Source organism: Strix aluco, chromosome 1 (genome assembly GCF_031877795.1).
Source record: "Strix aluco isolate bStrAlu1 chromosome 1, bStrAlu1.hap1, whole genome shotgun sequence".
NCBI lineage: Eukaryota > Metazoa > Chordata > Aves > Strigiformes > Strigidae > Strix > Strix aluco.
In genome coordinates, this window is record NC_133931.1 from 131,360,218 (window position 1) to 131,376,519 (window position 16,302).

General features: G+C 42.8%; 1 protein-coding gene across 9 annotated transcripts in view; it reads left to right on the forward strand.

Annotated features, from left to right (window-relative positions):
* DYNC1I1 (dynein cytoplasmic 1 intermediate chain 1) overlaps positions 1 to 12,683 on the forward strand; it is a 200,426-nt gene extending 187,743 nt beyond the window's left edge. For all 9 annotated transcript variants that reach the window (XM_074836069.1, XM_074836109.1, XM_074836099.1 and 6 more), the window contains one exon: positions 11,719 to 12,683. In XM_074836069.1, coding sequence (XP_074692170.1) covers positions 11,719 to 11,829 — 111 coding nt within the window. In that variant the 3' untranslated portion in view covers positions 11,830 to 12,683. The remainder of the gene's footprint in view (positions 1 to 11,718) is intronic.
* The last annotated feature ends 3,619 nt before the right edge of the window (positions 12,684 to 16,302 follow it).

A 16,302-nucleotide genomic window follows, 5' to 3' on the forward strand; every position in this document is an offset into this window, starting at 1 on the left:
TTAAGGGGTCTTTGTGATGTGCTTGTGTGTGGTACAGCAGTGGGTCCCACCTGGCATATAGGGTCGCTCTGCTGCCTGTGCCGTGATGTATGCTTGTTCGTGGTAATGGCAGACTTTCTTCTGTTTTGCTGTATATATAAATGAACATGAAATTCCACTTTCATTTTACTGCCGGAATATTACTTGTTAAAACTAAAGGAGGAAGTACGAGATTTAACAGAGATATCCTTTCTCTCATTTGTTGATTAGACAGTGGAATTAAATAGCTATTAGTGAAAACAGACAGAAAGGGAGGATGGGGGGTTAAATAGTCATGCTAAAAATTCAGTTGATTCTTTATCCTTACCTTCCAGTTGCTTATGATGAGATACTTCAGTAGTTCTCTAGAGATAGCTTACTAGATCCTTGGCGAATTTCATGGGTTAAAAAGACATGAGTTTCCAATATGATATGAATATCTTTTATAAGAATTCCTCAACTCCTCATCATATGAAATAAAAAGCTTAAGAAAACCAGTCAACCAACCAACAAAAATCTGGCTCCAGTCCTTTTTATTCATTTGCACACTACTTTTAAAGCCGACGTATGTTTCCTTTTCCCTTGCAAAGGCCCAGATCCTCCCCCTGCAGAGAGGATCAGAGAGAACAAGCCACATGTGACAGGAGTTAATCATGTAGCTTAATGCACTATTAGAAGGCACTCAGATAACTAAGTGATGAGAGCGGCAGAAGAGAAGCCATAAGAGATCATTCCCTTTCTGCATGGTAAAGCCTGCAGGAGGGGGAGAAGGAAGAGCTATATGTGACAATATTCCTGATGGTATTTTCCTGCTGAGCTGGGAAAAACTGTAAAGGGCAAGAGAGAAAAGAGAAAAGCAGGCTCCAGATAGGACATATCAGTCCGTCCACTGTATGTTTGATGCATTGGCACTACTGGTGGCTTCACTACTAGCTCCTCAGTTACTGCTTCTCCTGAAAAACTTTCAAGACACTTAGTGGAAAAGATAATCTGGGTCCAGGTTTTCCATGGTAGTTGTAGGTGAGGCAGTGGAAACCGAGCCAGTGCTTTAGCTGGTCTGCCCTGTCCTCACCCTGCATTCTGGAACACCGGTGGGGGACTGAGCTGCAGTCAGTGCCTGTTAATAGTATCACATAGTATGTATTTTAAATATCTAGTTAGTCTGCTGGGCGATATTTTCTCTGAAAGATTTTACCCTCTTTCTGATGTAAAAAGAGGTGTTACTAGAAAATGTTCATAGCTTTAAGTAACAGAGACTATGAATGGGGTGAAGTACCAAATGCAAAATTTATTTTAAGCTCAATTTGTGTGTAGCAATTTGCAAATTTCATTGAAATTCATGTGTTATCATTGTGGTATTAAAACACTTCTGAAACAAGAGCTGCTTGATCTAATTAATTTTCTTCGTGATGTTTCTGTGGTTGCAACCTGTCATATCTAGTAGGAGTTTTCATTTTGAGAATCCTTAACTACGTTTTCAATCTTTTTTTATGGTTTGCAAAATGGTCTGTATTTTGAACATGAAAAATATTTAATTCATGACTTGGAAAGTAATGGTTAAACCTAAAATATCAACTGAGGATAACTCTGGGCCTATTTGGTGGCTAAAATTCCATATTCAGTGTTTAATTTAAATGTGAAATGTATCCTCCAGTGCCTAGAGTAGATGGAAAAGTCTATGTCTGAAAAGAGAAAAAAATCCAACAAAACAAAAACCTCTGTTATTTCATGGATAAACTTTTGCAGATTATAGAATGTGTACAAAATCTCAGGGAAGACAGCAACTCTCCTGCAAACCAAAATCTTTGAGCAGTGCATAATCTACTTCTGCGAGAGTCTGTTTGCCAACTGGGAGTCAAAAAGCCGTGGCAAAAGTCCTTCACAGTTCCTGTTCTGCCAGATTTCCTGGCATGAGTCATGGTGTGGACATGGCCGACTTGGTTTGGAAAGGAAGCAAGCTGGGCTGAGGACACCATGATTTATTTCTTCCCTGAGGCAGTAGTCCTTCACTCAGCTGAACTTCAGGGAGGCACCTTTGCCAGTGTAGCTACCCCACAGACTGAAGCTCTAGTATTTCAAGTAAAAATGATGGGACAGTTCTTCCAATCAATGCAGTTGTCAGTAAAAAAAGTAGATATTGGAAAGAACAATAGGTTGAAGGCTCCTTACCTTCTAGTTTTGATCCATTTAGTATTTTTAGGCTTTCTAGTGCAATGATGAGAACTGATAACGTAATTTGGTAGAGCAGGAATTCTTCTGATCCCTTAGTTCCAAGCATTAGGAGTTTTCAATGACTTTGAGAAATGGAAATCAAAGCAGGACTCCGATCCCCATGGGAGACAAATGGCAGGCAGCGTGTCTCACTGTTTTTCTTAATCGACCTGTAAATTGATGGCATTACAGGTGTGGTGGGAAGGTAGGAACTGTGCTCCTTAGAGCACCACCTCTTCTGAAGCAAATTGGTTAGCTTTTCTGAAGCATGGCAGATGTTTTTTCTGCTCCCATAGCTGATTAATTATATTAAATCTCTTTTGTTTCCAAGGACTTAAACAGGCCAATAGTCTCTGCTGTTGCAGGTACCGCTGTAGGAGATCCATAGGAGAGGATTCCCTCAACGTGACTGGTGAAAGTACTCTGGTGTGCTTAAGAACAGGCTGTAAGCTTGTAGCTTAACGGTTGTATTTTAAAAATAAGAGGTGATCTAAGGAAACAAAAGTAATCTAAATTTCAACTTTTAGTCATCTCTTTCAAGATGACTAGTGATTACTCAGTATTTTAACCCTCTATAGCTGATATCGAGTGCAGCATTTTGATACATTAATTGAGGGATTCACAATCTGTTTGATAGCTTGGACATCATTCTTCCTGGTTAATTCAGGAGAGCCTGGGCCAACTCTGATATTATAGGTGGAACTGTAGCATTGTCTACAGTTGAAAATACTTTCCACTTCCTTGTTTTCTTTTTCATATGCCCTATCAAGTTTTAATCCTTCAGGCTGAAGTTTCCCATAATTGGTGTTTGCTTCCAGCACAGGTTTTGTTGTTTCTTGCTTTTTTAAAAAAAAAAAAAAAAAAAGATTAAAGACAGTATCATAATGCAAAATAAATAACATGTTCAAATTGAGGGAGTTAGCCTTAACTCCGACATTTCCTATCTTTGAAGTGTTACAGTCTGCAGTCTTAATGTTCTGTTAGCATGCATTTGTGCGTCATGTATGTATAATTTATGGACTGCCTTTTAGTCTGTTCTCCTGTTAGACTGTCATCAAGATGAGTGCTGCAGACAAAGACAACTAAGTTTAGGAAAGAATGAATGGGCATTTAAATGCTTGAGTTCCTATGTAGGCCCTTTATACAGTGTATCTTTGCACATTACATATAAATTATTTTAATAACACCATTGTTTGCTTGGTATTCAAAACATAATTTACCATCAACTATGTAACAATTCAGCAGCTACTGTTCTCCTTAGGAGAAATAGTCAAAGTTTGCTGAAAATGGATTCAGTTTCTGTTTGAGATTAAGCTTTTCTTTGTCATATAAGCTAATATTTTGTCTTCTTTTTACTATGGCAGCACTAGTTAAATCAGACCCTGCTGGTGAATTGCAAAGAAATAAATCACAACAGACATTAATCTAGATGAGGGCTAAGTAATTAACTTCATAGAAGGGTGGTGTATACTGTGTCTGTGACACTAGATTGACTGCTGTGCATAGAATAAATGCAGTATTTAGGCTGCCTATGGTATTCCACCCCTTCAATTAAGTAAACAAATATATATAGAGCTACTCTGGAGTGTATCCTTTGTGGTCGAAACACTGTATCTTATTAAAATCATCTGCATGCAGTATGTGGGGTTTGAGTTCCTGCCAGTGGTTTCATCCATTGTTAACAGTGATGCTCGGCTCTCCCAAGAGTTAAATACAGTGGTACTATAGTTATGTGAAAAGGGTGCTCTTGGTTACTTTGGTGGCCATTTCGTTGCATATTACCTCCCACTTTGTTTCCATCCATGTGTGTGGCATAGGGTGTTGCCTGGAAAAATATAGGCTTTTTCAGGAAAAAAAAAAATCCATATAGGTTGAGAAAAATATCAAAGGCAGTCTGTAATTGATTCTGGGGGGCAAGACCAGGGCCAGAATAGGTGCCTGCCTGCTTGCTCTATGTGCGCATATCAAGATATTTAATATTTATATTTACATATCTGTTTTCACTTTAGTGATAGTGACAAAACAGCTGTTGAACTCTGGAAGATAGGATCAGTTGCTTAAAGCGGAACTATAATTCTTATTTTGCATTTGTAAGTATTACAATCCTCATTCTGCAGTTCTCTCTTTTATCTGGAAAATTAGACCAATCGTCTGTTCTACTTTTTAGAAAACATCAAGCTGAAGTAGTTATATTTTACCATCGTTAAAAATATTTTTACCTACAATTTCATAATCTGTTGCACAAAATATTTGCAGCAGATTTCTTTTCAATACAGCACTTAATTTTAGAGGGTGATATGGACAATATAGGTTGACAAAAATTCTGCTTAGAAAAAATAGCTGAAATTATATTTGCCCGAAGCTACATTTATTTGATGATGCTATTAAATTGAAAGAGTATAAAAATGGTGATAAACCACATACACAAATAACTTGGTGTGAAGTCAGAGATTTTAGTCATTAGTTTACCAGACTTGCTGTTTTCCACAAACTGAAATTAATCTGAATATTTTCTAAGCTTTAATTAGCTGTCTCTTCAAAGAGTGTTTAACTTGCCCTTCTCAAAGTTATAATAGCAACAGATTATTTTAGAGATGAGAGGAACGTTAATTTTCATATTATTATTTTCCCTGCTGGATATGAGATTTTTTTGCAAATACGGCTATGTTGAAGTGGAGACAAGTAAACAGGATTGTCTAAAATAAGATCAGCCTTTCCCTCCAAACAGCAACAAACCCAAATGCAACTAATAAAAGATGCATGTTAATAAGAATGTTGCTGATCTCTAGGTGACTGGCTATAGAAACCCATCAACATAGATCAGAACAAGGTTTTCTATATAGAAGACTAAGAAAGCATGTTGGTTCTATGAAATGTGTTTGAACGGGTCACAGGTTTTTGACTTGGGAACCGCTGTCACCCTTGGAGTGTATCTTGGACCACCATGCAGGCTTGTCTGCAAACATCTAATTGAAAACAGTGTGTGGCAATACAGTTGTGCAGGCCGGCTGCAGACCACATATTTTGGCAGATCGTTCCAAGTTGTGGTGTAACGGTTCGTTTTCAGATTCTCCTTTTACACCTGTGTCCACGGGACGTGTGTGTTAGTAGCGACTGCAGACCATTCTGGTTGGAAAAATTTGTCTCTTCAGAACAACCCCTCAGTCAGAGACAACGTTGAGGAAGTTCTTCCCGTGGCTATTTTTGCTTTGAGGCATCCAAACTCTAGGTGAAGATGAAAAAAAAAAGTGATTATTAACCTGGTGATCAGGATTGCACGACGCTTTCACCAGTGATCAGCGCTGCAGGTTATGAACCAGCGTCTCAGTTACAGGTAGACTGACCCCTGAGGTACAGTCATTAAAAGGAAATGCAGTAGGTTGAACACAGACAACTGTGTTCCCTTTGAGCCTATGGGACGCTGGTTCCTCTAAAGTGGAGGCTGCTCCTGCTGAAATTGCATTTTATCTCCTTCTCGGGAGAGTCCCCAGCCCTCAGAGGAGAGCTGTGCTGGGCAAGAGCTTGGAGGGATGAAGGCAGGAAGAGTTTGTCCGCTCCCATCCCAAAGATTTACAGGCTCCAGGGAAGGCGGGGAGCCAGGAATAAAGTGAAATATCCTCAATGAATAATTCATTTGCTGGAAAGTGGTTTTTCAGGGAAACTGAAGCTATACAGAGATTTGGACAAATTGAGCTGAAACACTCTCAGCCATAAAAAAGATGGATAGGAGGGGAATATATGAAAATCTTGAAATATGTTGCAATATCTTATTTCAGCCTTCTGGATAGATTCCTTTAAAAGGCACATTCAAACCTTTTTTTTTTTTGTCTCAAAATCTTTCTTTTTTTCTTTTTTTTTAGTAGACCTAACTTAAAAAAGCAAATGTTACTAGTAGGTGTTAAATGATCTGAAAATGAAAGAAAGTTTATGTTTGTTTCTTCAGGCAATGTTTTTGTGTTGCTTTTCTGCTTGTTTGGGGAGCCCAACACTAGCTGACACAAATGGCAGCATCAGGAATTGTCTGGTCAGAGCATCTCCTTTTCCTGAGTTCTGTCTTACAGTTCTAGGAGTAGTAGTGTTCAGTGAAGTTGCTAATAGCACTGTTTCTGGGAAAACACAGGAAACACAGTTTGTGTTTGTAAGATCTCTGGTGTATGGGTTGGAAGCTCTGCACACAGAAAATCTCTGCCTTGATGAGAAGATGAAGGAGGCTGTTCCTGATGAAACTCACATTCATGCTGCTACCCGCGACTAGCTGGCCTGACGAGCCTCCGGGGGAGAGGCCTCTGTTCCCAGATGCACGAAAACCATCTCCTTGGTCAGTACTAGCATCGAGGGGGCACATGTTTGTGCGTCAGGGCTGGAAAGCTAACAGGTAAGTGAAGTGCTTGGCTAGTGTCATCACCCAGGAAACACAGAGAAGCTTCAGAAGGTTCAAAAATCCACAGGCTCTGTGGTGGCACTGTGAGCTATATAGTTCTGTTGTGCACTGCATAAATCACATAGAATTGTGACACATAGGCAAGGCAAAGCCAGGTGCTTGTCAGGAAGATCCTGGTGGTCATTTCCCTTGGGTCCCATCATTTTATCCTTTTATCTACAGTGGAGAATAGGCACAAGTTGGAACAATCTTGCCTTTAAACTTTACAAGCCTTGTTGCTTCAAAGTCTGCTCCAACCCCATGACTCTGAAAAATGAACTGGGGGGACGTACTGTGGCCTGTGTGGCCCAGCTGGACAAATCCCTTCTTTCCAAATCTAGATGCTGTTTAGATCCTCTCCAGTCCTGAAAGCAGAGCTCAGTGCATTATCACCCCAAGAAAAAGAGCATGAGAATGATACCAGAGGCAAGGGGCTTCTGGCTGTCTAGGAACGAGCCACCTCTAGCAGATGGGCGGGAGAAGAACAAGAGGACAGGGAGATCTCAGCTCCTAATTTACAATCCTTTTGCTGTTGCGTTGCATCATCTCGCTTTCTAGGCCCTTTGTATGCTGTTCGGTCCAGTCAAGAGTTGGCTTCCCTTGGGATATGTACGTGTGGTGGACTGGGGAAGCACAGACTGGAAAAGATTCACATAGGTCTGATGTTATTTATCTCTAATAAGATAAACTGCTAACTGTAATGCCTCGCAGGAACAGGCAGAAATCTACTTAGTGTTACTATCTGGAGGCCACCCCAGGGCTTGCTGAAATTACCAACCCACCTCTCCAGTGCTTAATATTAATCATGGCTGCTGCATACCAGGCCTCGTGTGCAGCATGCAGCCAGTCTCAGTCTGGGGGCTCAACTGAGCTCGCTTTGCATGGGGGTCTGAAGACTGCTGGCTGGGGGGTGCTGCCCAGGGAGGCTTTCCTTTTCCAGCCATGTTATTTGTGCTGCACCGTTCAGCCAGGAGGAGCGTGCTGCAGAGTTGTCTTTTCTTACCCAAAATCTGCTTATCTAAAATCATAGTAATGGAGGTGGTGGAAAAATTAATTCTGACAGTTTGCATCACGTAAGTCAGCTTTTTAATATCAGCAAGAAAAACCGTTTGTGAACTAGTTTCAATGCTAAAACTTAAATGTGTCTAGTATTTAGTATGTTACATGTCTTTGTTATTTGTTGTATGTTATTGATCATGTAGGAAGCACTTAAGAGATACTCATAGATACTGAGTGCTTTTGGAAGAATATTTTATGAAAGTGAATTGGGGGAGGAGATCTAAAAAGTTGATATCAAGAAAACTTAGATTTATTTTTTTTGAGAAATGAGAGACCCCAATTGTCCTGAGTTAAATATCTTCACCCAATTAAAAATGGGTCAGCATCCTAACATCCTGAGAAGATGTTTTCCTGTACTAAATTCTCGCTCCTGTAACCAGCTGAGCACGTGTAACTTCACAAGCAGAAGCAGGTTTCTTTGGATGTGTGAACTTGTAGTCACACTTGCAGGTCGGTAGGCTTGCAGCCTGAACTCTTTCGGTATCTTAAAAGTCAGACAGAACACAAAAGTATCTCTCTTCCAACAGCTTAACAGACAAAGTTTGGCTAAAGTCACCACCGTGCTTTGATAATACTGGTTTTCCTCATTAGAATTACTATCTGATGCAACCTAAATGTACCATGGTATTTAAGTTAAAGCAGTGTGAGTAATTCAGTCAATTAATTAGGTGTGGGTAGCACTTACCTTCCATTGTGAAGGGATCAAAGGAGAACACTTAATAGCATTTATTTTCTTGTTCTGCTCCATACCTTAGTGTCAGTTCATTCAAATAACCTTCTGACCCAAATGTTAATATAAGTTATTATATTATTATGCTTTAGTGAACATTTTTACCCGGTGTCGACATCATGACTGCTGGGACTCAACACGTGCTGCTTTGTAGTAACTGGAAGCGGACAGAAAAATGGCAAAACCACCAAACGAGTGAGGAACACCCAGATAGCTGTAAACCTCTGCCCTTCCTCTGTGAAGTACCTCCTCGTTTCTTCCAACCCTGCCCTGGTATTTACAGAAAAAACTTGTGCAGAGAGGCTGGAAGGGAGATTCCACAGATAGACCCAGACGTTTGTGGGTGTCAGTGTGCCCAGCTGAAGGAACTTGAATGGAAAATGACTGGAAGGGAAGCATTAATTCAGACAAGAATTTGAATTGGAGTTTGTGGATGCTTTTGTTTTTATTTGTGGTCTTTTGCTGTATAACTATTGTGGTTCAGTATTAGGGCCTTCACAGAAAGAAGTGGGGGGGAATAAAAGTCAATTTTTCCTTTGACTTCATTATTGCCAAGGTTTCTCTCTGCATCCCTGAGGAATTTATATTAGAGAGGTTTATTCTCCTAACAGTCTGTTAGCAGGATTGGCCCCTCATTGAAAGCATGATGCAGTGCATGAGATTAAATAAAGTAAAATAAGACAAAGTTCTAGCCAATTAGATTGTCTGTGGGCACCAAATGTTTTTATTTCTGTGCTAAAGGTATTCACTTCAGTCATGAACTGTTTTGTGAACTGAGTCATTAAAAACAGCCTAGGTCTTGCTAACGCTGTCAGCTAACAGTAATGCATGTAATGCATACATTTGTGGGGAGACTTTTCAAGTCTGAGACACCAAGTTGGTTTAACAGGCTGGACTTTGATTTTATTTGCCTGTGGCCATGCTGTGGAGTAAAGGAAATTAAAAGATCTCAATGTCATAATTTTTTATTTTTCTTTAGAGTGACATATTGTCTTCTTCAGCCATTTAATATAACGTAATGCTGTTTAGGACTTTAAAAGACAAGGAGAAATGAGGCTTTATTAAATTCAGTAAGTCCTTTGCCTAGGATATTGTTCCACTTTAATGATTTTACTACTTGAAATAAGTGAGACTCATTTCATGTTTTCATTCAAGAGTTGGATAAATGATAGCGTTGTACACATCACAAGGAATAAAATCTTTTAGGACACCAGCAATAGTAACAGGGGAATTGCTAAACAGCTGGTTTTGGTCGCATCTTATGATACAGTGATCTCTGCACTGTCCCTTAACTTACTGTACAGTAGCTTGTATAGGTGTGTGGCTGTGACCAAACCTGTGCTATGGGTACTTGTGTGTTGGTGCACTGACCTCCCTTCTGGTGTTACATTTCCTCCTGCTGAAGGTGTTTGAAAGAACAGAGCTGTCTTTCAAATAAAGACCATAGTAGATCCACATCTGTGTGTGTGAGCATGACAGACAGCTGTCTCAAATGATTTACTCCTGAAACCCTGGTCTCCGTTCCTGGGAAAAGTGAAGGAGAAAAAATGCAAAAAGTGGAAGGGAACGAAGGGAAAACCCAGAGAGAGCAGCGACGCCTGTCACTGAGGGCCGAGATGGCTCTCACACAGATTGCATTTCTCAGTCTGTAGCCTCAGTACATGCTGAACTGTACTATATTCAGTGTTTCAACAGGCAAAAAACCAAACTTGTACACCAGCCGTTCATAATGGATCACTGATATATGCCCTATACCTGGTAAGCTTTAAAACACGCTGGTTTTCCCCCAAATATTGGATAGATGCAAAGCTAGATACAGTAGTTGAAAAACTCATTGGCACCAGTGGGATATGGAGGAGATACTCCGATCCAGTATTGCAAATTCCTGTCCATACGATTGACGCTGAACTAGCAGCAGTGTACGTGGCCCTTCCACGTGTGATTAGCGTTGCGCATATACAAGCTCTTTCTCCAGCTGGGCTTGCTAGTTCAGGGAATAGATCCTTTTTTTAGTCTCCAGTTACATGTATCGCTGTTGGGATATAAGGAGAGGAGAATAATTTAACTGTATTCCAGTACAGTTGTACCATACAGCCTCGTGTGCACCTATAATCTGCTAGTGCCAAATGGATGTAGTTAGCCAGCCACCTGCATGGCGGTTTTCGTGGTGTTTTAAAAGAAGTCAGTTGGTACAGATTGAATATTGGGTACCACAGACTGGATTAGCTCGGGTCAGACTCGTTCTGTAGCCTAAAGGCATCCGTTTGCGAGGTGGACAGCAGTTTGCTATATGCCCCGTAGTTTGCAACCAGTTGCCTTCTTCAGTACTAAGCACTGCGTAGTATCTCGAAACAGTTACTTTTTCATATTCCATTCAGGACATGATCACAGGGCTTCAAGAGGGCAGTAAAAATGTGCATGGTTCATCTGGATGCTTGTTGCTGTTTTCTGGAATTTGAGTTAATGAAAACAAAGTTTGAGAAAACTGCTTGCTGGGTTTTTTTTCCCAATCATCTCAATCCCAGCTTGGATTATTGTCCAGAAATTGCAGTGTTGGATCCAGCTGGAAATGACTGCAGTATTATTTTGCCATAGCACTAAAGTGTTCTGTCTGGAAGTTTAGCTATTTAGATTACACATCCCTCTTGAAGCCTAATGTTCAAGAGCTCTTCATTAGAAATGTCAATGGTATTAAATGGAAATGGATCTTGCATGATGATATAAAAAATCAGAGAGGTATCCAGTTGGTATAGCATTTCCCTTATAACGCATTTCTTGTAATTGTAAATTCCTTAACATAGAGGAGGGTAACTAAAATAACACAATATATTTATTTTACTATTAAGAGCTTTAATGAACTTGAAGAAAATAGTTTCAGTACAGTGCTGTAAAAACTCTGTTACCTTGCGCACATTGACCCTGGTCCTGCAATTACATTGAGCACAGCCTCGCTGACTTCAGATGGCCAGCTCACGTGTGGGAAGTTAAACATACGTGTAGAGCTCTTTTTCTCTGCCACTGCCTGTAAAAGCTCCTTCTAGCTGGAACTGAATAGGAAGCTGCCAGATTTGTCCTGGGAGCTCGGCAGCACTTTACAGTGTAAGCAGCCCGTGGTGGGTCGGTGAGGCCCAGGCCTCGGTCCTTCGCTGTGCACAGCCGCGCTGATGGCGATGGGAGCTCTCCTCAGGAGCTCTCCTCAGGGGGGTGCCTCGCTGTGGGGCCAGAGGGGTAACCGGTCCCCCCACGCGGTCTCTGAATTCCCTGTCGGTTTCTCCCCCAGCTGGCTGTTCCGCACAACGATGAGTGGACCCGCTTCGCTCGGACCCTGGTGGAAATCCGCGCCAACCGAGCAGACAGCGAAGAGGAAGGGGCGGTGGAGCTGTCGGCCTAGAGGAAGAGAAGGAGCAGCGCCCGCCGCCGCCAGAACAGCAGCTTTCCCCCGCTGAGTACGCCGGTGTTCAGTGTCAGAGTCAGTCTTGCTGTGGCTTTTGATGCCAGTGTACGTGCCAGTATTGCTCAAAGCATTCCGTATTAATCATGCTGCTTTACACAAGGCTGAAAATATCCAGAGCATTTTCATTCTTTATATTTCTGCCTGAGAAGTAAGAAAGAAAAGACAAATCAACCCTTTATGGGTTTAGTTGTTGCCTTTTCACTACTTAGTAGCTGTATTTAATAGCTAGGAACCCCTGGTTTAACTTGTGCTCACATTGCCCTTCTGGCATAGTCCTATTAAATCCATATGAAGCCAGATATGATTATGTGCAGATGTGGTGTGCTTCACTGTATGGGACTGGGCCAAAGACTTCAGATGTGGTGTTTCACATGGTGACTTACATTATGAATGGATGTACTATACGAAAGTTGCTGCTCCTTATTTATTGCGGTGTGCTGCATGGAACATATTTATTTGAAAGCATTAAAATAAACGATCCTAAAGCATGTGCATAATGAGAGAACTGCATTGTCTGTGTGCTGCTGTAGAGGTTACATTAAAGTCCACATAACAATTACAGTACATCAGTTGTGCTTAAGATGTAAGATCTATAAAGGTTGGCTTGAGTGGATGGAATGAGTTTCCTTTCCTTTTTTTTTTAAGATGCCTATTATTTCTAGGCACTTTAACTATATTTCAAATACAGTTGGTCACTGATACTTGTCATGCAAGTTAACACTAACAGTCTGACAAAGGGTTGTGGTTCCCGAGTATGACACTAGTATTGCCAATAAAATGTATCAAGCCGGTTCTGTTGCAGTGTGGTTAATCTTTCCTTGCCAGCAGCGCTCAGCGTGTTCATTACCGGTCACTGGCGAGGCACTGGGAAAATGTGACTGCCCTGACTCGCAGAATGCTCATGCAGCTGCTATGTAAATAGATACCTTCGGCTACGGGGACAGGCCAGTGATGGACTCGCATGCATCAGATCCTGCTACACATTTTACGTGAGCAGATGCTAACCCGTGTCAGCTTCTAGGCTTGATTTATTTTTATTTTCTTCCTCCGCCCCTAGCTGTGCACACACATGCACACACAGAACAGTGCCATGCTGCCCTATGCACTAAAAGAAAAGGAATAGGAAAGCGAGGCCTCCTCAGCCTGTCTTGAGAGACAGGTTGGGATGGGGGACAAGGCAGTGTTCTCCTTTAACAACAAACTCCTGTGGCTTGAGCAAAGAAACAGGGTGCAGACTGATCTCATCGAGTGCTGCGGCCCAGGGGGACGTTGGTGAATGCAAACCTTGGTGGTGAGGCTGGTAGTTATGTTTGTGTCACAATGTTACGCTGAGCCAGAGCACGGCGCTGACACCTGGCTTTAACAGTGGTTCACGCTCACCTGGGCAGGCAGGTGAACCATCACAGCAAGGAACACTGAAAGTCAGACGGCAACAAAGATTTTGTACGCAAGTTCACAGGGAACCGCATCTCGTCTTCGGGCAGCCATGTCGAGGAATATATCATCTAATGCTTTTCAGTGCTATGGTCAGACCCAGAACCGCTGAGAAGTCTCTGCACTGCTAAAAGCCGGAGTAGGCTAAGAAAGTGAATCCTTTGGAGAAGCTGGATTTCCCTTACCCTCTTGGTGGTTAGAAATAACTCCCAGTGAGAGCACACAGGCTACTTTCTTCTCTATGGTGGGACCTGAAGCGATCCCCCAGTGCCCATGGAAGCATCCTGCCCATTGGGCTGGTGTAAGCGGGGTCTTCCCCCAGACACACTACTTGACTCAGCAGAGGCAAATCTGTTGCTGGTCTGGTGGCTCCATGATACTGGAGCCAGGCATTAGGGAACCTTGTGTTCTTGCTGCTCCCCTGGGTGCTCTGGGAGCTGTCCTGAAGAACCGCTGCAGCACTCGCTGCACTTTTGTGGCTTAAAGGTGAATGCTAATAAACAACCAAAGGAGACATCTGTAAAGAAGCGGTTTAGACATCATCTCCAGGTGTTGTTTTTTTTTTTCCTCAGTTTCTCCGTTATCCTTTCAAAAAGCGTATGTAGGTGTTGTCTATGTATGCGGGCAAAGCAGATGCACGGCAAAGTGGAACGTGGGAGGCACATTTTGGCCATCAGTGGGCCACAAGATTAGGAATACCTGCACATGCAGATACACAGCAAACTTGCTGTCATGGGGGAGAAGAGATGCGCAGCTCGCTGCCCTTCAGCCCCCTCACAGTAAATCCACATCTGAAAGCGTGGGGACACAGTGTGAGAGTACGCTGCGGTGTAAAGGGAAGGGTGTTTAATCGATGTTGTCTCCCATTCATTGTAACCACTGCAGTGGAAACAGTTGGCAAATTTGCTTCCACTTTTTCCATATTACCGTGCAGTTTCTGGAACCTAAGGGTGGGGGCTGCATGGTCACCTTCCAAGCTCTCCCTACTTTATGGCATTAATAGCTTGTAAAATAGTTTTAAGAGCAGCCTCAGAAGACCTTCAGCATCTGCTGCTGTGTGCAAATGAGTATGACCAAAGTCCCTCTTTTATTTTTCTCTCCTTTTTTTTTTGACTGGGGTTCAGCAGTACACAGAGGGAACAAGGAAAAGATCCAGATTTCCACAGAAATTAGCAGGTTTGTATATACAGAGCAACGACATTGAAAGGGCCATTACACGCAGCTGAAGCAGATGGAAGAGCACCCAACAAGAACGAGGCATTAACTCCCCTTCTGCTGGTCATCACTGCCATGCGGTGGAGTTTCTGACCAGCCTTGTTGCTGTCCTTCCAGGGATCGCCAACAGGTTTTGTTTGTTTGATTGATTTTCCTGCTGCTAAGCAATGATGAGATGTTCCTCAGAATCTGTCCAGCAGGGAAATAAATACAAAATTACCCTTTATTCTGAGCAAAGAGAAAGCATCTTCTCCAGGCTCTTCCACCTACAAACATCCAGAGAACAGAAGAAGAGCATGAAGAGGACATCCCATGCTCTAGTGCTGCCGGGATGCTGCCATGCCTGCTCCAGGCATGGAATGAGTTAGAAAACAGCCTGGCTCTACTTTGGGGCCATTGGAAGTGAGATTTCTGTGAAGGACAAAACCTGCGTACTCAGACTGAGCTGGAGAGCGCCATCATAAGAAGGGTAAGAAAGAGCAAACCCAACCAGGGAAGAAGCAGGCAAGTGGCACGTGAAGATGAGCAATGTGGGCTAAGAAGGGAAAGGCTGAAATGAGGTTTAGGATGGAGGAGAGGGTTGTGAGGTGGATGTGGAAGAGACAACTGTCCTGTGCTTGATGAAGGGAAGATCAGAGTCTCCCTTGATTTCAGTGTCAAGATCAAAGCCACACCAACACATGTGAGAGGCAGAGGAATGGCGTGGCCAGGGACTTGGGATTTGTTCTGAAAGGAGCTGCAAAAGGACATGGGGGGACATGGCAGGTGGCACTGGGGGTGGCAGCTGAAGGCATTAGCCAAAAGGGGAAATGGTTACTTCACCTTTGTGACATGTACTCTGTTCAAGAGATCCCCATAGGAACAGAGGAAGATGATGATGGCCAGGGCACTCTGAAAGAGCATGTGCACGGCCTTGGCCAACCTGGAATCTGGCCAGGTCACACAAAAACCGAGCCTGGGGCTGGAATGCCAGGCCAGTCACTGCACCTGGACCAAGTGGATGTTTGAAAGGTGAAAACGAAATGGGCTGCCTCCGAAGTCTGAGAGCACCACAGACATCTCCATGGAAAGGCCATCAGAGCAAGTGTTTGCTGCTTGAGATTAGCCTCAGCAGAGTCCCCTCTAGCTTGTTACTTCAAAGAGAAAAGGCACACGGGACAAATGGTGCTGGGCTGCAATGATTCAAGAGCTGCAGCATTTTCTGCAGGGTACTCAGCAACTGCTTCATGGTGAATCTTCCAAGATGAAAGGTACTTCCTCCTGGGTCTCAAAACCAATGCCCCAAGCATTTGCTACTTCTGAAAACATAGGAGCCCCTGCCACATCCTGGAACATCATGAGCTCCTACTGCAAATGGCAGCCTGCATCTCTAGTGCTATGGCTACCACTGGGAATAGGTTCTTTCATACAAGATGTATGGGGAAAGCTCTCAAGAGTTTTAGCAACTTCAGATACAAAGCAAACAGAGTAGAAGACTGGAAACCCCTCACAGAGCAAGACGGCATCCCATGTAGAGTGGGATGGTCCTCACTGACCTGTGACAGACAAAGGAGACTCTGCTATCACCAGGGCAGCATCAGTCCTAAAGAAGGACTCAGCACCTAATGGTGCTACAGGAGTAGCAGCCTGTCCTCAGGAAGCTTACAGGACTGTTCTCCTTCAATGTCATAAGCAGAGCTTATAAGTGAGCACGAAGAGAGGCCAGACGGCCCTTTGCAATAGAACTAGAGCAGTTGGAATGAATCTTGGAAGCAATGGTGC